This window comes from Tamandua tetradactyla, chromosome 12 (genome assembly GCF_023851605.1).
Source record: "Tamandua tetradactyla isolate mTamTet1 chromosome 12, mTamTet1.pri, whole genome shotgun sequence".
Classification (NCBI taxonomy): domain Eukaryota; kingdom Metazoa; phylum Chordata; class Mammalia; order Pilosa; family Myrmecophagidae; genus Tamandua; species Tamandua tetradactyla.
Genome location: NC_135338.1, coordinates 25,356,228 through 25,379,568, shown reverse-complemented (window position 1 = coordinate 25,379,568; position 23,341 = coordinate 25,356,228). Strand labels below are relative to the sequence as shown.

General features: G+C 41.6%; 1 protein-coding gene across 2 annotated transcripts; it reads right to left on the bottom strand.

Annotated features, from left to right (window-relative positions):
• Window positions 1-1,785: 1,785 nt before the first annotated feature.
• RDH12 (retinol dehydrogenase 12) lies at window positions 1,786-19,802 on the bottom strand. Of its 2 annotated transcripts, none has more exons than XM_077122262.1 (7): window positions 19,739-19,802; window positions 12,570-12,688; window positions 11,931-12,086; window positions 8,240-8,344; window positions 6,811-7,020; window positions 6,069-6,258; window positions 1,786-2,493 (listed from the first exon to the last, which is right to left on the bottom strand). In XM_077122262.1, the coding sequence occupies exons 1-7, from the start codon at window positions 19,789-19,791 to the stop codon at window positions 2,391-2,393; spliced, it is 936 nt and encodes a 311-aa protein (XP_076978377.1). In that variant the 5' UTR covers window positions 19,792-19,802; the 3' UTR covers window positions 1,786-2,390. The 2 variants fall into 2 exon arrangements, with proteins under 2 accessions (XP_076978377.1, XP_076978376.1); XM_077122261.1 differs by lacking the exon at window positions 19,739-19,802 and adding an exon at window positions 14,683-14,838.
• Between the last annotated feature and the right edge of the window lie 3,539 nt (window positions 19,803-23,341).

Here is a 23,341-nt window from a genome sequence, read left to right as displayed (position 1 = left end):
CCTCTGAAGAACTAATGAAATAAATCCCCTCTTATTAAAAGCCAACCCGTCTCTGGTGTGCTGCATTCCGGCAGCTAGCAAACTAGAACACCTGCTTTACTATTTTCTCTACTTTTGACTATTTGAAAATGTCTATAATAAAAAGGAGCATTTTCTTAAGTCTACTTGTGATTGAAGAAAAGGGCTTTCTTTTCCCCCAGAATGCCATTTGAATGCTTTAGAACTAGAGCCAATATGCATGGTTTCTCTGATCCATTGGCTGAAAGAGGCAGGCCTCCAGCTTTTTGGTAAATTTTAGCAAGTGGGGTCCCAGGCCAGAAGAGAGGAGAGTAGTGTAAGAATAAAATTAAGTTTAGCTTTCACTCAAGATGGCTCAGGATGAGAGAAACAGAACTCACTGAACCAAGGCAAAATGGCTCAGGCTGGTCTTGCAGGCAGGGAAAGGAGAGGGCCTCTGACGCAAGCCTAGAATTGGTGCCAATTCCTTATATAGGCAAAAAGTTTAAATAAATAACGGCCAGTGTCACTGAATTGTAAAGCGTAATCAAAAGCAGGAACCTTCAGCAGGAAATTTGAATTAGCTAGACTGTCTGAATAGGCTGTAACCTCTGGAGTATCCAATCAGTGGAGAAGCAGTGAAGGGACACACATGCTAAGCTTCGGGTATAAAATCTGTGGCATTCTATCACCTGGCTCACCAGCCACATTTAGTTGAGTGCCCATTCTTGCAAGAGTGTGAATAAATTCTTTTATTCTCCACAATCGAGTGAGCATTTATTCTCTTTCATGTATGACTTTCTTTCTAACAGCAGGAAGGTCCAAAGGGAGAAAAGCTGTGAATTTATGTAAAGGGATTATCGGGGTTTGGTTTTTCTGCATCTATATATCATGTATTACATCTGGCCTTAATTTGTTGTGCTGGTTTGAAATGATGTATGTACCCAAGAAAAACCATGTTTTAATCCTAACCCCATTTTGTAAAGGCAGTCATTTCTTCTAATCCCTATTCAGTATTGAATGTTTGAAACTGTAATTAGATCATCTCCCTGGAGATGTGATTTAATCAAGAGTGGTTGTTAAACTGGATTAAGTAGAGGTGTGTCTTCACCCATTTGGGTGGGTCTTGATTAGTTTCTGGAGTCCTGTAAAAGAGGAAACATTTTGGAGAAAGAAGGAGATTCAGAGACAGCAGAGCAGAACAACATAGCCATGAGAAGCAGAGTCTACCAGTCAGCGGCCTTTGGAGACGAAGAAGGAAAACGCCTCCCAGGGAGCTTCCTGAAACAGGAATCCAGGAGGGAAAGCTAGCAGACGATGCTGTGTTCGCCATGTGCCTTTCCAGATGAGAGAGAAACTGGGACTGTGTTCACCAGGTGCCTTCTCACTTGAAAGAGAAACCCTGAATTTCATTGGCCTTCTTGAACCGAGGTGTCTTCCCCTGGATGCCTTTGATTGGACATTTCTATAGACTTGTTTTAATTGGGACATTTTCTCGGCCTTAAAACTGTAAACTAGCAACTCATTAAATTCCCCTTTTTGAAAGCCGTTCCGTTTCTGGTATATTGCATTATGGCAGCTAGCAAACTAGAACATTTGTTCAATTTAAGGTACTCCTATTACTTCTTTGATTATAAAATGTTAGCATTGGAAGAAATTTGAGAAAATACCTAAGTGGACCATCTTACTTTGCACTTAAATGCAATATTATAAGAAGGTTATGGGTGGCTTCCCCTCTTTCCTCCAGTTTTCTCTTGCTATCCTGAGGCAATAAATAAGACAATAAGGTGAATATTCAGTCTTTATTTTCTCTAAAAATTGAGGTAAAGGAAACTCTTTAGAGAAAGAAACCATCTGCTTGATTGAAAACGGGAAGATCCAGCTTCACTAGAATGCTCAGAGGAAGGAATCAAACTCAGCTACGGTTAGCCTAGATCTTTCTGAGTTGGTCCAGATTCCAGGACTGTGGCTATTATTTCAAAAAGGAAGGAGGTCAGTCAAGAATCAGTCTACAGTGCCTGGAAACACGTAATGCTGATACTCTTGTGGTGTCACCTGAGGATGCAGGCTGGTGTTCTGGTGTTGGTGACAGCAGGAACTGACCCAGTTTCCCAGGCTCTTCTGCCACCCACATGCCCAGCCTGGGATCTGCTGAGTCCCGGAAGGCGACCAATCCTCCAAGTCTTGGAGAAGAATGGTGGGCAGATGTGAATGTCTCACACCACGAACCATTCTTGCAAGAGGGTTGAGTGTGCAAAGGTTTCCAGATGGGTCAGGAGGATCAGAGCAGGACAGGATTCCCAGGAGCAGCCAGTCATCGGGGTCAGCCTTCTCCTCGGTCCCTTTTCCTTCCGGTGTGGACTGGGCTGAGAAAGTTGTGGCTCCTCGACCCACTACTCCCACTGGATTCCTAGAAGCTCACAGCTGACATTCCACAAGCGCTCAGCTGTTTTATTATTTCGAGCTCTCGGAGACACCCAAGTCCTCTTGCAGTCACTGGAGGACAGAGAAAAAGAGTGAACATGCTGGAGGTAGGACAACCAGTCCCCAGTCCCAGAGGGCCAGAAACCTTACTAAGTCCATCGTCACCCTGTCTTGTGTTGAGCACTGTGTTGGTCTGGAGCTGTTATGTAACCCCAAAAGGCCAGTTCTTTTATCGATTCTCGTGGATGGGACCTTTTGGATAGGTTGTTTCAATTGAGATGTGACCCACCTGTGCCAGTTTGAAAGGCTATATGTAGGATGAAAAGCCATGTTTTAATCCGAATCCCATTTTGTAAAGGCAACCATTTCTTCTACTCCCTATTCAATCCTGTATGCTTGAAACTTTAATTAGATCATCTCCCTGGGGTGTGATTTAATCAAGAGTGGAGCTGGATTAAGTAGAAGCGTGTCTCCAGCCATTTGGGTGGGTCTTGATTAGTTTACTGGAATCCCATAAAAGAAGAAACATTTTGGAGAAAGTGAGAGATTCTGAGAGAGCAGAATGACATAGCCATGAGAAGCAGAAAGTCCACCAGCCAGCGACCTTTGGAGATGAAGAAGGAAAACCCCTCCCGGGGAGCTTCATGAAACATGAAGCCAGGAGAGAAAGCTAGCAGATGACACCGTGTTCACCATGTGCCCTTCCAACCAAGAGAGAAACCCTGACCGTGTTCACCATGTGCCTTCTCACTTGAGAGAGAAACCCTGAATTTCATCAGCCTTCTTGAACCAAGGTATCTTTCCCTAGATAGATGCCTTTGATTGGACATTTCTATACACTTGTTCTAATTGGGACATTTTCTTGGCCTTAGAACTGTAAACTAGCAACTTATTAAATTCCCTTTTTTAAAAGCCATTCTATTTCTGGTATATTGCATTCTGGTAGCTAGCAAACCAGAACACCACCCAATTCAAGGTGGGATTTAATCCATTATTGGAGATAAAAGACAGAGTTTAGAGCTCAAAGAATAAAACACCCTGGGAGAAGCAAGCCAAGACCCACAGAAACCGAGAGCCATTTGAAACCAGAACTCAGAAGAAAAAACCTAGCAGATGTTGCCACGTGCCATCCCATGTGGCAGCGGAACCCTGGATGTCAGCAGCCTTTCTTCAGAAAAAGTATCTTCCTCTTGATACCTTAATTTGGAGATGCTCATGTCCTTAGAACTGTAAGTTTGTTAACTAATAAATCCCCATCGAAAAAGCTAACCCATTTGGTATACTGCCCTCTGGCAGCTTTAGCAAAGTGGAATATTAATCACCCTCACAGCTCCTTGATGAAGAGAGCAAACCTTTATATCCATCCCTTTCTTCCAGGAGACTTTAACCTGTCTGTGCGGCCCAAGACCCCTTTGGCAGTATGGGAAAGTTTATGGACTTTTTCTCACGCTATAGTTCTGATGCATAAGATGTAATACATTGGGTTAAACAAAACCAATTGTGTTGAAATGCAGTTGAAAAATAGTTTTAAAACAATCTGCAATATAGTCATACATGTTTCTTTACTAATATATCCCATAACTAAATCTAGCACTGGGTCTAATAACTACTAAATTTCAAAGTAGTGGTAAGCAGAAATGACAGACTGAAATATCTGCAACAACTGCAATGTGACGTGAAAATGCAATTTTAGTGGTGACAAACTCACACATCACTACTTATTGTGGTTCTCCGCCTACATCCAACATTGAAGGGAAGGCTAACTTTCAGATGAAGTTTAGTGAAATCAAAGATGAAATTATTTTCCCTTTCAAGTTCACAGATGCCTTGAACTCTATCATTGACCCCCTGATCCCAGGACTAAAACCCCCTGCTTTCATTTGTTTGAGGGGATGGAGGGATATTTAGGTACTAGAGGGATGCAGGACTGGTACAGAGCTCAGTTCTTATGAGCTGTTTGTTTGTTTAATAGCATTTTTTTCTAATTATAGAAGTCTTATATGAATTTGGTTGGAAATAAGAGTTAAGTACTGACAAATGAAGAAAAGTCTATTATTTAATTGCTTTTCCTTACAGTCTTCTTTGATTTGTTTGTGTGTGAACAGATACACAGTCTTTCTCTTTCTCTTTTATACAAAAGTGGGCTCATACTGTGTCTAGTTTGGGGAGGATTTTCTTTCTCTCGTTAAAAAAATATTTCAGTATATAAACAATAAATAAATACATGACCTTTAAAAAATTGTTTAAATAATAAAGAAATATCTAGAGTAAAAAGTTACAATCCTCCCTCATGTTCCCCTTGACTCTGCCTCTACCTCCCCAGAAGTAACCTTCTTCATAGGTTGCTGCATATCCTTCCAGATTGTTTTGTATGCATTTACAATGTATCAATTATATAGTTCAGGATGGCAGTTATTTTTATCACAACTTTATATCCCCAACATTATCCTGTTAATTAAATATTATTTGAAAATATATTTGACTATATAATATTTTATCACATATTTAAGTCAGTAAAGTTAAGCACTCAGACTCTAGGATAGCAATGTCCAATAAAAATACAATGCAAGCCATAAATGTGAGCCACATATGTAATTTAAAATTTTCCAGTAGCTACATTTTTTTTAAGTAAAAAGAAACAGGTGACATTATCAACAAGATAGTTGACATTCTTTTTTTATTTTTTTTCATACTAAGACCCTTCAAAACCACAGCCCATCTTAATGTGAACTAGCCACACATTTCCAGTGTTCATTAGCCACGAGTATTGTACAGCACAGCTCTAGAGCCAGTCTGCTAGGGTTTAAATCCCAGGTCTGCCACTTAGAAGTTTGAACAAGTCATTTAACTATCATGTGCCTGCTTCCTCATCTATAAAATGGGCATAATAATATTACCTACCTCCTAGATTGGTGATGATTATAGGAATTAAAACATGTAATACACTCAAAAAGTGCCAAACACATTGTAAAAGAGCTCAAGCATTGTGAGCTATTATGATGTATCCATTCCCCTCTTGTTGGCACTTGGGTCATTTTCAATGTTTCACTTAATAAATGGTACATCAACCAGCAGTCTTACACAAAATAGGACAGAATAGATTGAGCTGGAAATCATGGAACAGAAAAGAGGTTTAATCCTGGACTTTCCCTTATTCCCAAATTCTATCCACTGAGTTTGTGATAAAAGTCAACACTGAAATCTGTAGTTCTATAGTCCAACAAAGTGCTGATCTGGGCAGCATTGCGAGACAGCTCATACTAGGAAGAGGTGACCTTGCCCCAGTGCTTAGGGCTAAATGATGTTAAAGAATTCATGAATGAAGTCAGCAAAAAGGTTGAAGGAGGAGAAAAAAGATCAGAGGGCCTGGCAATGTTCTTTGCATGGCATAACCAACGGGGACAAGAAAAGCACAGATTTTTACATCGAAACATGGCAAACAGATATAAACTAGCAAATATAAAAGCAACACTTTCCAAGTTTCTGATATAATTTTCAAAAATGACCACATTTGGTTTTCAGGCCCAATCCAAACCTGGATTCCAACATCAGGCGCAAACTCAGCCACTGGGGGCTGCAAAGCCCAGGGAAACTTGTCCTGCCCCCACCCACAGATGGTAGAAAGAGCCTTCGCGCCCGCCACACACCTGAAGTACTTGCCACTCAGGGGCTCCAGGCCCTCGGTCAGGGCACAGTGCAGGCTGGTCTGTGCCCCCTCCCGCGCTGACTTGACGAAGGGGGAGAAGAGCCGCCAGAGCAGGCAGAGCAGGAAGGAGTGCCGGACCAGCTCCGAGCGGACAATGCCCGGGTGCACCACATAGGTGGTGACCCCGGAACCTAGGGAAAGGAGGGCACAGTTAGAGCAGGGACAGAGCCACACCCAGTGAGCTGAACTCAAGCTCTGGCTCCCAGACGTGGGTAGTGTCAGCACTGTCGGTCAGCTCACCGTGCAAACCTCAGCTAAGGGCACGCAGAAGGAAGCAGCCTGGCTTTAAAGGCAGATCACATGCATTCTCGTCCTGTTTCCTTCACGTGCTTGTAGCGGTGGACCAGCCATGTCTGTGAACCTCTGTTCTAACCCACAAAATAAGAGTAATAATATCTGCTCTGCCTGATACAAAAGACTGTTGTGAAAATCGAGTAAGATAATAGATATGAGAGAAGATGAGATATAAATATAAGGTAATTGTATGAAGTTCCTACACCCTGTTCAGTTTCAAACTTCCCAAGGGAAAGGACTCTGTTTTTATTCCATTTATAACTTCATGCTCAATGCACAGAGCTACCACCAGAAACATGCATGTCTGACAGCTGACTTCAGAAGATGATGAATCTGAACCCAGGACCCTGTTTCTGTTATTTTGCCTTTGGTCCTTTCTCCAGACCTACCTTGGAGCCTCTTGGCCAGCTCACGAGTAAAAAGCACGTTGGCCAGCTTGCTGTGGCAATAGGCAAAACCCCGGCTGTAGTACTTCTCACCCTGGAGGTTGTGGAAGGATATCTTGCCAACGTGGTGGACTACTGATGACAGGTTCACCACCCGTGCAGGGGCAGACTCCTTCAGCCGTCCCAGGAGCAGGTGGGTGAGAAGGAAGTGGCCTGTGAGGAGAGACAGTGGGGAGATGGAGGGGTGGAGCAGCACTCCAAGTGTTCTAGTTTGCTAGCTGCTGGAAGGCAACACACCAGAGGTGGATTGACTTTTAATAAAAGGGGATTTATTTTGTTAGTTCTTCAGAGGAAAGGCAGCTAACTTTCAGCTGAGGTTCTTTCTTATGTGGGAAGGCACAGGGCGATCTCTGCTGGCCTTCTCTCCAGGCCTCTGGGTTCCAACAACTTTCCCCGGGTGATTCCTTTCTGCATCTCCAAAGGCCTGGGCTGAATTGTGAGTGCTGAGATGAGGTGTGCTGAGCTGCTTGGGCTGTGCTACGTTGAGCTCTGTCATTTAAGCACCAGCCAATTAAGTCAAACGTCATTCATTGCAGCAGGCACAGCTCCTAGCCAACTGCAGATATAATCAGCAATAAATGAGGCCCACTTACCATTGGCTCATGTCCACAGCAACAGAACTAGGTGCCTTCACCTGGCCAAGCTGACACCTGAATCTAACTATCACACCAGGCCAGTGAACGGGAGCCTTAACCTACTATCTTCTGTGTGTGAACCTATTTTGATGTCATAAGTAACTCAGTGCTAATGGTCAGTTATTCAGAGTTAATGGATTCCTAAAGGCAAGGGCCAGAGCCAGACTATAGCTAAGGTAACATACACTTAATCTACTTATTTGTATCCCTGCCTTTATCCCAGTCAGAAATAAACACCTGCCACTTCTGACTCCCTCTCTGGCCATGAACTATGGACCCACTACAGAAGGAAGAAGGATCAAAGTGCAAGTCCCCTCCTCTCCTCCTAGAGCCATTACCTTGAACTCTGAACCCCAACTTGTCTCTTCCCCCAAATCCTGCCCAAACCCTTGTCTGGCTTGGCCTTCAGCTATGGGCATGACTTCTCTGGCCAAACCCACTCTCCTGTACTCCCAGGCCTGGCCCTGCCTTGCAAGCTTTGCACTGCCACTGTCCCATCCAAGCATGGTGTTCTTCCTTCTGGAATCTCCTGAGATTTGGGGTTTCTTGATGATATGGATAGGAGGATCTCACTATTATGGACTTGTCAAGAAAGGGACAGTGAAAAACAAACCAGTCTCCCAGGATCCTGGGTGCTGTGAGGACCACAGGGGATTCTCAGCACTGCTATAGAGTTATCGCCACACAGAGGTCAAGGTGGGGTGTGCCTCATTTGTCAGTCACTAAAAGATACTTACCCAGGTGGTTGACTCCTAGGTGTGTCTCAAAGCCATCCGCTGTCTTGGAATATGGACACATCATCACTCCCGCATTGTTGATCAGGATATGGAGCTGCTTTTCCTCTGTAAAGCACAATCAAAGAGGCTGGTGGAGAGCAAGGAGTCTGCTGGCTGCCTGTCACAGCCCCAAGTATCTGTCCCTTGTTGTTATTGTTTTTTCAACTTCTTATTTTGAAACATGTTCAAACTTACAGGACAGTCTCAAAAATAATACAAACCCCATTCAGAGAACTCCAACATACCCCTGTCCAACCAGATAACCAGATCCACCAATTTTAACTTATTTGCAACATTTGCTATATCACTCTTTCTATCTATTCATTTATCAATCTTTTTATTGATCATTTTCTAAACACTTGAGTGTAGATTGTATACATCATGCTCCTTGAAAACTTAATACTATCATATTTATTTCCTAAGAATAAGGGATATTTCCTTATGGACCCACCGTAAGTATAATTATTAAGTTCAAGCAATTTAACATTGACATAAAACTTACAGTCTATATTCCAGTTTTTTCATCAGTCCCAACAATATTCCTTTCAGCATTTTCTCCTCTCTTGCTCAGAACCCATCCAGAATCATGTATTGCATTTAATTGGGATTTTCTCTTTAGCTGCTCTTTTTTTCTTTAATTGTGGAAGCATATATACAATAGAGACATTTCCATTTTAACCACTCCCAAACATAGCAGTCAATGGAAATTAATCACATTTACAATATTGCGTTTCCCTAACCACCTCCCATTACTAAAACTTTCCCATCTCCCCAAATGGAAACCCAACAGCCACTATGCATTAACTCTCCTTCCCTCCCTCCCCTCCCCTCAGTAACCTGTGCTCTAATTTCTGTCTCTATGAGCTTGCAGATTCTCTGATATTTTCTTTATAATTACTGTGGGGCTTAAACTTAACAACCTAAATCTATAACAGTCTTGTTTGCTTTGACATCAACTTAACCTCAATGGTATACACAAACTATGCTCCTCTACCCCTCCGTCCCCCACCTTTATATAGTTCTAGTCACAAATTACATATCTCTATATTATGAGTCCAAAGCCACCGATTTATCATTGCATTTTACACATTTTCCTGTTAGATCTTATAGGAAGTGGGGAAAAAATGGAGTTACAATTCAAAAATACAATATACTGGCATTTATATTTACCCCTGTCATTATCCTCATCAGAGATCTTTATTTCTTCATATGGCTTTGATATATTATCTATTGTGCTCTCTTTTCAACCTGCAGAACTCCCTTTAGCATCTCTTGTCAGGCTGGTCTGGTGGTGATGAAGTCTTTCAGCTTTTGTTTATCTAGGAAATACCTTAATTTCTCTCTCATTTTTGAAAGATAGCTTTGCCAGATATAGAATTCTTGGCTGGCAATTTTTGCTTTCAGCATTTTAAATATGTCATCCCACTGCCTTCCTGCATCCATGTTTCTGATGAAAAATCGGCACATAATCTTGAGGCTTTCTGGTACGTGATAGGTTTCTTCTGTCTTGTGTCTTTCAGAATTCTCTTTATCTTTAGTATTCGACAGCCTGAGTATAATCTGCCATGGAGTGGGTCTATTTGGCTTTATCCCATGTGGAGTGCATAGTCATGTCTTTCATTTACTTGGAGAAGTTTTCAGCCATTATTTCTCTGAATATTCTCTCTGCCCCTTTCTCTCTTTTGTCTCCTCCTGGGCCTCCCACAATGTGTATATTGCTGTGCTTGGTGGTGTCCCACAGGTTCCTGTTTGGTTCACTTTCCTCCATTCTTTTTTCCTTCTGCTCCTCAAACTGGATGATTTCAATGGCTATTAAGTTCACCGAATCTTTCTTCTGCCACCTCCAATCTCCTGTAGAAGCCCTGTAGGGAATTTTTAAATTCCTGTCACTGTGATCTTCATCTCTGTTTGATTCCTTTTCATAATTTCCATCTCTATACTGCTGTTCTCCTTGTGGTCCATCTGTTGTTTTCCTTTTGTTCTTTGTCCGTGTTTTCCTTTAGCTCTTTGAGCATATTTAGGGCCATTTTTAAAAAGTCTTTGTCTGGAGCATTCCAGATCTAGACCTCCTTGTGGATGATTTCAAATGTTTTAATCTTCTCCTTAGCTTGGGCCACATTTCCAATTTCTTTGTATGTTTTGTAATCTTTTGTTGCCATCTAGACATTTTGACTTTTTTTTTTTTTACATGGGCAGGCACCGGGAATTGAACCCGGGTCCTCTGGCATGGCAGCCAAGCATTCTTGCCTGCTGAGCCACTGTGGTCCACCCCATTTTGACATTTTTAATGTGTGTTATTTTGAAATTTAGTCTTTAGGGCACCAGCTCCTTAAAAAATTATCCAGCTAGTGTTATGACTGAGTTTTCTTTGAATACCAGGAACTCACAAAAAAGTAGGGTCCTCCCTGATCCATTCTGAGTATGAGTTTTTTCTTGGACATATATACCTGTGGCCCTAGGAATTCCCCATTTACATGGATACAAATATCCCTTCCTCCCTAGGAAACAGTTTCTTCACAATTCTGGGCACTGTACTGTACACCTTACAGCCAGCATCCCTCGCCCCAGGTACCTGCTCTCCCACAGCTTTCTGTAGGAGAATTCCATGCGTTCCTTCTACATGCATGGCAAGTTCTAGGATGATAAGCCCCCCCCAAGGCACCACCAATAGACTGGGCCAGACATATGTGTTCCCAGTATGTGCAGTAGGGTTACTCTGCTCCCTCTGAGCCAGTGAGAGAATGGAGAAGGTGCCAGCTGGGGCACCACAAGATCCTACCACTTTTAAATAGCCCTTATCTTGATCCAGTGTTTGCCCTGTTACTGTAGCCCTTTAACTGGTTTCTGGAGCTTCAAGAAAGGTGTTTTTGCCAGTCCTTGCTGGTGGTTTAAAGCTCCTCCTTGTGGAGGAGATGGAGCCCTGAAGCATCTAACTCTACCATCATGATCCTTGCCTCTTAACTTTGTGCTTGCTGGGACAAGGTTGTTTTGACAGGAGTTATTCACTCTGCCCTTTTCTTGTAAGACAAGACTTTGTCTTGTAAGACAAAGTCAATAACTATTCCTATTTAGACCTGTCTTAGTGATAATCAAAACTATTGTCCCCAGAAGAAAAACCTATGCCAGCTTTCTAATTTTAGTTATTCGTATCTTCTTGGACACCATTCATACACACATTCATTCAGTCAGCAAACATGTGGTGAGAACCAACTCTAAGCCAGACCCACTCTGCTGGGCGCTGAGAAGACAGACATGGTCCCTGTCTGTTTTTGTAGACAGAAGCTGGTCATTTTCCAAGACCCAGATGAAATAGGACAGCAACACCACCTCCTCCAGTCCAGTGCCTGTGGCCACAGAAGCTTGATTCTCACAATGAAAGAAGAGAATGACATCAGGGCTACACCTTGATGCCTAGGTACAAGCCTGGACAGGGAGCTGACACCTCCAAATTTCCCACTGTTGAGTGAAAAAAAAGATAAGGATCCTGCCCAGCTTGTCTACCTGCCATCCCCCTGCCAATTCCCTGTCCTGCTGATTCATGTGGCAGAACCTGTCCAGTGGGATCAATGATGGTTCTTATGTAAAGGCCATAGATGGTCCAGGGTGGAGCAGCCACTGCCACACCCAGTTTCCTGCTTTTCTAGCTCCTTACCTGCTAGAAAGCCCTCAGCAAAGGCTCGGATGGATTTGGTGTCTGAGAGGTCCAGTTTCCGTACAAGCACCTGGGAGTTCTTTGTATCTGCTCGGATTTCACTGGCAGCAGATTCCCCTTTCAGTACATCACGGCAGGCAATGTATACTCGAGCTCCTGGAGCCAAAACACAGAGAGAGCAATGTGTTCAGATCCTAGGCTGAAAAAAAGAGGTATAGTACGTGAACTTGGGACTGGTGGCTCGAGCATTCTCTCAGTCATCCGTAAAGCAATGAGTGGCCAATTGCTACTTCAGGATTCTCACAAGTAGTACTGCTCAGTCTTGTTGCTGTTAACTTAACCCTAGGCTGCAAACGTTCATTTTTATGCTCTGCCAGAAAGCACAGATTTTTAATGCTGCTTGGTATCTCTTAGAATAACTGACCTGACAAATATGATACATGGACATCATTGTTTTCCTGACTTTATATAATAGGGAAGGAGCAGAAAAGAAGGCAGATTTAAGGCCAAAGAGTAAGTTGGTGTTACAGCTGGACTCAAGTCCCAACCCTGGAGGAAAAACAAGGAAATGTGGGGTGAAGCCACCAGTGGGAAGGCCAGGAAGCTCTGCCTTGTGAAGACCAAAGCAGAAGGACTCACCTCTGCGAGCAAGCTCTCTGGCTGTCTCCTTGCCAATGCCTGTGTTAGCACCGGTAATCACCACAACCTTCCCAGGAAGCTGCACATTTGTTCTACAAACCCCACCAGCAAAGAACTTCCTATGGACAAGCATAAAAAGAACATTCATGAGCCATCCTCCACAACCCCAGACTGAGATTCATAAAGTCCATCCAGCCTCTAAGAGATATTTCTTTAAGTTATAGTCAGGAGTCCCAAAGAAACCAGTCTTCAAGGGACAACATTTTTCCACTGGGCAAAATAATGGTCATCAGTACAGGCTGAAAGTCATGTGCTCAGAAGCTACAAATGATCACTGGAGCAAAGCAATACGTGATCCTGAATAACAGGTCCTGAGCCAAGACCGATGGAGACTTTCCTTGTTAGATAACAAAGATATCTAGCTCTCATCTCTAGATGTTCCTGGAGGTCATCCCGTTCTCTAACCTATGTGCAATGAACATTCATGGAATTATTGGTCTTGAGACCTAGGTCTTTAATAAGTATCATCAAAAAATGAGTAACTGATGCATAGCACTCTCAAGTGGCCCCATACAGAAATATGGCTCTTGAGCTGCCTCTCCAATTTTAGAGAGCCAGCATCTTAAGAGGCTTTCTGCCGTCATTCTAGGGATTCCATTCTGTCCACAGAAGCACAAAGAAAATATCCCTTGTTTAGACCTCTGTGCAGAGAGCACCCTTTTTACAGGTTGACTTGTAAAGTTCCAAAACAGAGGACTAGAAGGGGGCAGAACTAACACGTTCTAAGCATCATCCACCTGCCAGGCCCTAAGATAGGCACTTTACATAGATAATCTTTAAAAATAATTAATTTATTTTTAATTGTGGTAAAATGTACACAACAAAAATCATTTTAACTATTTTTTTTTTTTGCATGGGCAGGTTCCATTTAAACTATTTTAAGTGGACAGTTCTTTGACATTAAATACATTGACAATATTGTGCAACTTTCACCACTATCAATTTACAGATTATTTTCATTCATCCCAAACCAAAACTCAGATCACTTAATAACAACTTGCCATTTCCCAGCCCTGGTAACCATTATTCTGTTTTCTATCTCTAAGAATTTGATTATTGCAAATATTTCACATAAAAGAAATCATACAATATTCGTCCTTTTGTGTACGCTTTATTTCATTCAGCATGATGTCTTCTTAAGGTTTACCCGTGTTGTCACATGTACTAGCACTTCACTTATTATTACATCTAAATAATATTCCGTTGTATGGATATACCCCATTTTGTTTATCCGGTCATCTGCTGATGGACACTTGGGTTGCTTCCACCTTCTGGCTACTGTGAATAATGCTATGATGAGCATTGGTATATAAATATCCTCCAATTTTGGAGATATCTACCTAGGAGTGGAATTACTCTCAACCACTCTGTTACTATCCCCACATTATTCAGAAAACTGAGGCTTCAACAGGACCACTTGCGAAAGGTGCAGAACTGAAATTTAAACCCATTGTCTATATGCCAGAACTTAGAGCCACTCTCTGCCCCTGATATGTCCTTTAATAGCTTTTATTTTCAGCAATTAAAAAAATTCTCCATTCAGAACACATCTTTGACACCTCCAGAAATCCTGAGGCAAAAGGGCCATCTCAAAACATTAGTTGAAGGTATTCTCAAGGGGAGACTAGTTTGTTTCCTTTCCAAAGTGCCTGATGCCTAACAATGAGTCCCTTGACCTTCACTACCCACGATTACCCAGCAGAACCACCCTGATTAGTAACAGAGGAAAAAGGAAGCTTATCGGAGAAACTCATGGAAAAAGAGTGAAAGAGCAGGGACTGTCACATAAGTTGTCTGGAAAACTACTTAATAAAGTCATGCACTCAGCTTTCCACTAGCAGCAGAATATATTCCAGCCCCTCCTCCTCCAGCCCCAGGTGCTTCCTTCTCCTTTCCCACCATGTATCCATAACCACTACCTTCCTTCTTGTTTCCTCTGCCCTGACTCTCTCCTTCAGCTTCCATCCTTTTTCTTTCTTTCAGAAGCCAAGAACCAGCTCCCAATTCAGGGCTATGTGTAAAATATTTTATGAGTTGCTGAATTAAGACAAACCTGACAGATGAAGATGTCACAAACAGGAAAGTAAGGAAGGAGGTGAGCAGTCCCAAGATAACCAGCATCTTTCCAACTTCTTAAATTGCTGCTGCTCCAGTCCCTACCCCAGGTCTGGCTCAGGCTCTAGCTCCTAGTCTGCTTGTCACTCCTCTACTCCGGCTAGTCAGCAACAGGCTGACTCTTAAGTACAGCCCAGAATCCTCCTGAAATCTGAGAGCTGTCAGAGCACAGCCTGCTGGGTGATGTAGTCCACCCCTAACCCCATCCAGAAGAGGAAAGGGGAAAGGTTAGAACCTCATACATCCTAGCAAAGAGAATGGGGAGGAAATTGGAGCACTTGCCTCCTTACTTCCACCTTTAATTCTTTATCTTATTTAGGGAAAGTATTCTTAAACCACTCACATTTCTACTCCTATAAGGTAAAACATTTTAACTTTAGCAACAGGCCCTGTGATATTTGACATGCAAGCGTAACTAAAATAGAAGGGTAATTAAGAAATCCCCAGAATAATGGCTAGAGAAGTTAGAAGAGTGGTGGGCAAGGGGTAGTGAGTGAGAAGGGGGTATGGCGTGAGCTCCTGGGAGCTGGTAGAGTACAGTGCTTTAATAGGGGGGCTGGTTACACAGGTACTCTCACTTTGTGAAAATTCATGGAGCTGTATGCTGATGATTTGTGCACTCTTTTGTGTTTTATGTCATACTTCAATGAAGATAATGCACATATGCACATGCCAAGGATATGGAATCGTGGTTAAGAGCACAGGCTCTAGAGCTGGACGTCCTGGTCCAAAACCCAACTCATCTACCTACAAGCTCCAAGGCCATGGGCAAGTTACCAAACCACTCTAACTCAGTTTTCAGATTTGCAAAATGGGATGATAAAAATATACCCATCCCAGAGTATATTGTAAGTATGAAATTATTAAATAGGTAGAGTATTTGAAAGAGAAGCTACCACATTAAAAATGTTATATAAGAGTTGGCTATTAATGATTAGCTGTATGGAGTCCAATCTCTCTTACTATCCCACCTGCTTTACTCAAGGCTTGGCTTCTTTCCACCTCCCCTGCTCTGGCTCCACTTCTCTGCAGTGATGTCGACTCCATGGACCTCAAGGTCGCAGAAATCCCCGAGGAGACCCTGTGGCTGGCACTGCCCTGTGCTGGCCTCTGAGAAATTGGTGTCCACTGGGCTGATGTGGCCATGATGATTGGACAAATTCCTCTTCCCCCACACCTGTGACATTGGGTGTGAAACGTCCCACAGGTTATATGTGAAAACAAGGTCTTTTATTGTCTATCTCAGAGCTCTCCCTACTCCATGTAAGCAGGGCTGGGTTTAATCAGAGGATATACACAATGCCATACATGTAAGGGATAATACATCAAATACTCCTAAATATGGATAATGTTGTATGAATGTCTTCTGGGCTCCCCATTGCTACTGATTCAAATCCAAGATTCCCCTATATTTGTGGAGATATTTTTTCTTGAGTTTGTCAAGGAGGCAGCAGAGCCCTAAAGAATAACATGTAGTTCTCCAAAGCAACGTAGAGAAGACACTAGAAGGAACATAAGGCCTCTAGCATAATGGAAGCCTACAAATAGTTTGTTAAAAAACAGATGCTGGGAATCAATATTTGGAAACGACATATCAGATAAAGTCTAGTATCCAGAATTTATAAAGAGATTGTCCAACTCAACAACAAAAAGACAGCCAACCCAATTACAAAATGGGAAAAAGACTTGAATAGACACCTCTCAGAGGAGGAAATACAAATGGCCAAAAGGCACATGAAGAGATGCTCAATGTCCCTGGCCATTAGAGAAATGCAAATCAAAACCACAATGAGATATCATCTCACACCCACCAGAATGGCCATTATCAACAAAACAGAAAATGACAAGTGCTGGAGAGGATGTGGTGAAAGAGGCACACTCATCCACTGTTGGTGGGAATGTCAAATGGTGCAACCACTGTGGAAGGCAGCTTGGTGGTTCCTCAAAAAGCTGAATATAGAATTGCCATACGACCCAGCACTACCATTGCTGGGAATCTACTCAAAGGAATTAAGGGCAAAAACTCAAACGGACATTTGCACACCAATGTTTATAGCAGCATTATTTACAATTGCAAAGAGATGGAAACAGCCAAAATCTCCATCAACAGAAGAGTGACTAAACAAACTGTGGTATATACATACGATGGAATATTATGCAGCTTTAAGGCAGGATAAACTTATGAAGCATGTAATAACATGGATGGACCTAGAGAACATTATGCTGAGTGAGTCTAGCCAAAAACTAAAAGACAAATACTGTATGGTCCCAATGATGTGAATCGACACTCGAGAATAAACTTGGAATATGTCATTGGTAACAGAGTTCACCAGGAGATAGAAACAGGGTAAGATAATGGGTCATTGGAGCTGATGGGATACAGACTGTGCAATAGGACTAGATACAAAAACTCAAAAATGGACAGCACAATAATACCTAATTGTAAAGTAATCATGTTAAAACACTGAATGAAGCTGCATCCGAGCTATAGGTTTTTGTTTTGTTTTGTTCTTACTATTATTACTTTTATTTTTTTTCTCTATATTAACATTCTATATCTTTTTCGGTTATATTGCTAGTTCTTCTAAACCGATGCAAATGTACTAAGAAACGATGATCATTCATCTATGTGATGATGTTAAGAATTACTGATTGCATATGTAGAATGGTATGATTTCTAAAAAAAAAAAAAAAAATGGACAGCACAATACTACCTAATTGTAATGTAATTATGTTAAAACACTGTATGAAGCTGCATCTGAGCTATAGTTTTTTTTCTTATATATTTTTGTATTTTTTACTTTTATTTTTATTTTTCTCTATATTATCATTTTATTTCTTTTTCTGTTGTCTTGCTATTTCTTTTTCTAAATCGATGCATATGTACTAAGAAATGATGATCATACATCTATGTGATGATATTAAGAATTACTGATTGCATATGTAGAATGGAATGATTTCTAAATGTTGTGTTAGTTAATTTTTTTAATTAATAATAAAAAAAAGCTAAATAAGCTTTTTGATAGCTTAACAAGGGAAAAAAAAACAGATGCTGTGGAGCAGTCAGATGGAAGGAGCTGGGATCTCTGATGACTATGGACCCATCATGCCTGCCCAGCTTTCGGGGAGAGACATACACTTGCATTGTGTTTAATCCATTGTTATTCTGGGCTTTTTGTCACATGCCAGTCAAAACTAATCCTAATTAATACAGTTACTGATGTACCCATTGACCCAGACATACTTGCATGTACTTAATAAGGTTGCCATTGCAGCATTGTTCATAACAGTAAAAATTTGGAAACCTTCTAAACGTCCATCAATAGTATAGCCATTACCTGGATATCAGGCATCTAAATATTCTATTTTATGCTTCATATTTTTATTCTTAAAAAAACCCATAATTTAAAAAAAAAATGTTAACATACTGCGAAGCTGTAATATACGCCAGAAAAGGCCATGTTCTCTTAATACATTCCTCAGGGTGCAGACCTATTGTGGGTGGGACCTTTTGATTAGGTTATTTCCATTGAGATGTGACCCAGCCCACTCAAGGTGGGTCTTTTTTTTTTTACATGGGCAGACACCGGGAATCGAACCCGGGTCCTCTGGCATGGCAGGTGAGCATTCTTGCCTGCTGAGCCACCGTGGCCCTCAAGGTGGGTCTTAATCCCCTTACTGGAGTCCCTTATAAGAGGATAAAGGACACACAGAAAAAACCCAGAGAGCTCAGAGAAGCTGAGAGACACAGATACATCCACAGAAGCTGGAAGCAACAAAACCGGGGGAAGGAGGACCAGGAGACATCATTGTATGCCTTCTCACATGACAGAGATATCTCAGATGCCAACAGCCTGTCTTCAGAGTCCGGGTATCATCCTGTTGGTGCCTCGAGTTTGGACATTTTCACAGCCTACGAACTGTTCATTTTAAGTTAATAAATCCCCATTGTTAAAAGCCAACCTGTTTCTTGCATATTGCGTTTCAGCAGCTTTAGCAAACCCAAACGCATACTGATATGGGACAATCTCCAAGATATTTTAGGTGAAAAAGCAAAGAGTAGAACAATGTTTATAATATGCTATCATTTGTTTGAAAAATGGAGGGAATATATGAATATCAGTTTGTATATGTATAGAATATCTCAGAAAACATAAAAATGGATAACAATGGTTGCTTTTAGGGGGACAGGAGTGGAAGGAGACTTTTCACTGACTGTACCCCTTTTGTCCCTTGTGAATCTATAACCTACGGCCTAATAAACAATCAAAATTTTGAACAAAAATGACCCATATCACTTTAAGACGACTTTTTTTTTTTTTAATTAACAGCTGCAATGGCACAAAATATTTCTCAAGCCTGTATTGAGACAGCCTTAAACAGATTGCAACAGAAACAAAGCCGCCCTCACCACCCACTTTGGGATTGTAATCCTCAGCAAAAAGGCCCCGGACCAGCCTGACACCTGCTGACCCAGAGATAAGTCAAAGAGAGAAAGAGATGAAACCTCCAGCAGAGCCCGTGAGGAAGGAACCTGACATTCGGCGAGGACAGGGGCACTGGTCACTGACGACGCCTATGAGAAGGGCCCGCTTCTCGAACCCCAGGCCACAAGGTAGGGCCCACCTGGAGGCGGAGTCTGCGACCCTCGACCAGGCGAGGTGGCGGCTGCGAAGCCGAGGTGGAAGCGGCTCCCCCGGGCTCCGAGTCGCTCTTGGGTCCGAGTCCGCCACGTGGGGACGCTCTGCACGGCGCGCTCCCTCCCGGTGCCACCCGGTCCGCACCCTCTTCTGGGTTAGAGCCAGGGGAAGACCTGTACCTGCTCTTTCTCTCCCTGCCTTCCGCCCTTTCCCCTCTCCTAGTCGTACCTCACAGATTCTGGAGGCCAGAAAAGACGAGCCTGTGTCGGTCTGCCTGTGGCGAACCGCCCCCCTCCCCCGCCCCGTCCCCGGCCACCCACCCAACAGCTTTCCCCAAAGGGGTTATACTGTCACCTCAGCGTTATTTCCAGTGGTGAGGAACTTGCTGCCTGTCTCATGTCCCTCATGGGAGCTTCTACTTTAACCAAAACGGAAGCATATTCGTTGTATCTATTTTACCCAATAAGAAAGATGGCTGTTCCTTTTCCCTGGTTTTTAAAGGGGTGAGAAACACTTTATCATTCTCAAAAAAAAAGTTTGCTGCTTGTGTGTAACTGCTATTGATTATTCTCTCTATGGGTCCAACGACCCCTACCTTTACTTACCCTACAGCAGCACCTTCACATTTGGAGCTGGATAACGCTTTCTTGTGAGGAGCTGTTCTGTGCATCCTCCCCCTCTACCCTTTGCTGCTAGTGTCCGACCTCCCTTGTGCAACTGAAAATGTCTCCTGGCCTTGCCAAATATTCGTGGCGGGGTAGGGACAGAAAAACTGCCCCTGCTTGAGAATCACTGCCCTCCAGGATGTGGGGCGTGCTGGATACAGGACAATAGGAACCCCAGCATGTGTATTATTGAAAAGGTTTAGAGCCCAGTAATGTTTTACTTAGTGTCCTGTCCCTTGGGCCAAGCTAACCTGCTTACTGGCCAGGGCAGCTTATTAGCACCTTCTCAGGACTGGGGATATGGCCATTTCTAATCCTTTTGCCCTTCAAAACTTTTCCTTTTCCCAATTCTGCCAGACTGGGACCTGCAGCCCTACTTCAGAAACACCTTACATGAGGGACCTTCCAGAAGTGGTGGGAATGTCTATTTCTTTTCATTTATTTATTTTTAATTTTAATTTTTAAAAATACTTTTATTGACAAATCTTCGCACATATACAGTCCATACATGATGTAAATTAAAATCAGTGGCTCACAATATCATCACATAGTTGTGTATTCATCACCATGATCATTTTTAGAACATATATATCACTCCAGAAAAATAAACAAAAAGAACAAAGAAGAAATTCATACATCCCATACCCCCCACCCTTCCCTCTCATCGACCACCAGCATTTCCATCCACCCAATTTATTTTACCCCTTATCTCCCCACCCTGCACTATTCACTTATTTTTTTTTTTAATTAACGGAAAAAAAGAAATTAACCCAACATTTAGAGATCATACCATTCTACATATGCAATCATTAATTCTTAACATCATCACATAGATGCATGATCATCATTTCTTAGTACATTTGCATTGGTTTAGAAGAACTAGCAACATAACCGAAAAAGATATAGAATGTTAATATAGAGAAAAAAATAAAAGTAATAATAGTAAAATCAAAACAAAACAAAACAAAACAAAACAAAACAAAAACCTATAGCTCAGATGCAGCTTCATTCAGTGTTTTAACATGATTACTTTACAATTAGGTATTATTGTGCTGTCCATTTTTGAGTTTTTGTATCTAGTCCTGTTGCACAGTCTGTATCCCTTCAGCTTCAATTACCCATTGTCTTACCCTGTTTCTAACTCCTGCTGAACTCTGTTACCAATGACATATTTCAAGTTTATTCTCGAATGTCCGTTCACATCAGTGGGACCATACAGTATTTGTCCTTTAGTTTTTGCCTGGATTCACTCAGCATAATATTCTCTAGGTCCATCCATGTTATTACATGGTTCATAAGTTTATCTTGTCTTAAAGCTGCATAATATTCCATCGTATGTATATACCACAGTTTGTTTAGCCACTCTTCTGTTGATGGAGATTTTGGCTGTTTCCATCTCTTTGCAATTGTAAATAATGCTGCTATAAACATTGGTGTGCAAATGTCCGTTTGTGTCTTTGCCCTTAAGTCCTTTGAGTAGATACCTAGCAATGGTATTGCTGGGTCATATGGCAATTCTATATTCAGCTTTTTGAGGAACCGCCAAACTGCCTTCCACAGTGGTTGCACCATTTGACATTCCCACCAACAGTGGATAAATGTGCCTCTTTCTCCGCATCCTCTCCAGCACTTGTCATTTTCTGTTTTGTTGATAATGGCCATTCTGGTGGGTGTGAGATGATATCTCATTGTGGTTTTGATTTGCATTTCTCTAATGGCCAGGGACATTGAGCATCTCTTCATGTGCCTTTTGGCCATTTGTATTTCCTCTTCTGATAGGTGTCTGTTCAAGTCTTTTTCCCATTTTGTAATTGGGTTGGCTGTCTTTTTGTTGTTGAGATGAACAATCTCTTTATAAATTCTGGATACTAGACCTTTATCTGATATATCATTTCCAAATATTGTCTCCATTGTGAAGGCTGTCTTTCTACTTTCTTGATGAAGTTCTTTGATGCACAAAAGTGTTTAATTTTGAGGAGTTCCCATTTATTTATTTCCTTCTTCAGTGCTCTTGCTTTAGGTTTAAGGTCCATAAAACCGCCTCCAGTTGGAAGATCCATAAGATATCTCCCAACATTTTCCTCTAACTGTTTTATGGTCTTAGACCTAATGTTTAGATCTTTGATCCATTTTGAGTTAACTTTTGTATAGGGTGTGAGAGATGGGTCTTCTTTCATTCTTTTGCATATGGATATCCAGTTCTCTAGGCACCATTTATTGAAGAGACTGCTCTGTCCCAGGTGAGTTGGCTTGACTGCCTTATCAAAGATCAAATTGTCCATAGATGAGAGGGTCTATATCTGAGCACTCTATTCGATTCCATTGGTCGATATATCTATCTTTATGCCAATACCATGCTGTTTTGACCACTGTGGCTTCATAATATGCCTTAAAGTCAGGCAGCGCGAGACCTCCAGCTTCGTTTTTTTTCCTCAAGATGTTTTTAGCAATTCGGGGCACCCTGCCCTTCCAGATAAATTTGCTTATTGGTTTTTCTATTTCTGAAAAATAAGTTGTTGGGATTTTGATTGGTATTGCATTGAATCTGTAAATCAATTTAGGTAGGATTGACATCTTAACTATATTTAGTCTTCCAATCCATGAACACGGTATGCCCTTCCATCTATTTAGGTCTTCTGTGATTTCTTTTAGCAGTTTTTTGTAGTTTTCTTTATATAGGTTTTTTGTCTCTTTAGTTAAATTTATTCCTAGGTATTTTATTCTTTTAGTTGCAATTGTAAATGGGATTCGTTTCTTGATTTCCCCCTCAGCTTGTTCATTACTAGTGTATAGAAATGCTACAGATTTTTGAATGTTGATCTTGTAACCTGCTACTTTGCTGTACTCATTTATTAGCTCTAGTAGTTTTGTTGTGGATTTTTCCGGGTTTTCGACGTATAGTATCATATCGTCTGCAAACAGTGATAGTTTTACTTCTTCCTTTCCAATTTTGATGCCTTCTATTTCTTTTTCTTGTCTAATTGCTCTGGCTAGAACCTCCAACACAATGTTGAATAATAGTGGTGATAGTGGACATCCTTGTCTTGTTCCTGATCTTAGGGGGAAAGTTTTCAATTTTTCCCCATTGAGGATGATATTAGCTGTGGGTTTTTCATATATTCCCTCTATCATTTTAAGGAAGTTCCCTTGTATTCCTATCTTTTGAAGTGTTTTCAACAGGAAAGGATGTTGAATCTTGTCGAATGCCTTCTCTGCATCAATTGAGATGATCATGTGATTTTTCTGCTTTGATTTGTTGATATGGTGTATTACATTAATTGATTTTCTTATG

Excerpts from the sequence above, each read along its gene's own strand:
- RDH12 (XM_077122261.1), bottom strand. The coding sequence starts at position 14,750 with ATGCTGGTTATCTTGGGACTGCTCACCTCCTTCCTTACTTTCCTGTTT. Across the intron at positions 8,345-11,930 it reads TGCTGAGGGCTTTCTAGCAG|AGGAAAAGCAGCTCCATATC; the intron begins GTAAGGAGCTAG and ends TGTGCTTTACAG. Across the intron at positions 2,494-6,068 it reads CTGAGTGGCAAGTACTTCAG|TGACTGCAAGAGGACTTGGG; the intron begins GTGTGTGGCGGG and ends TCTGTCCTCCAG.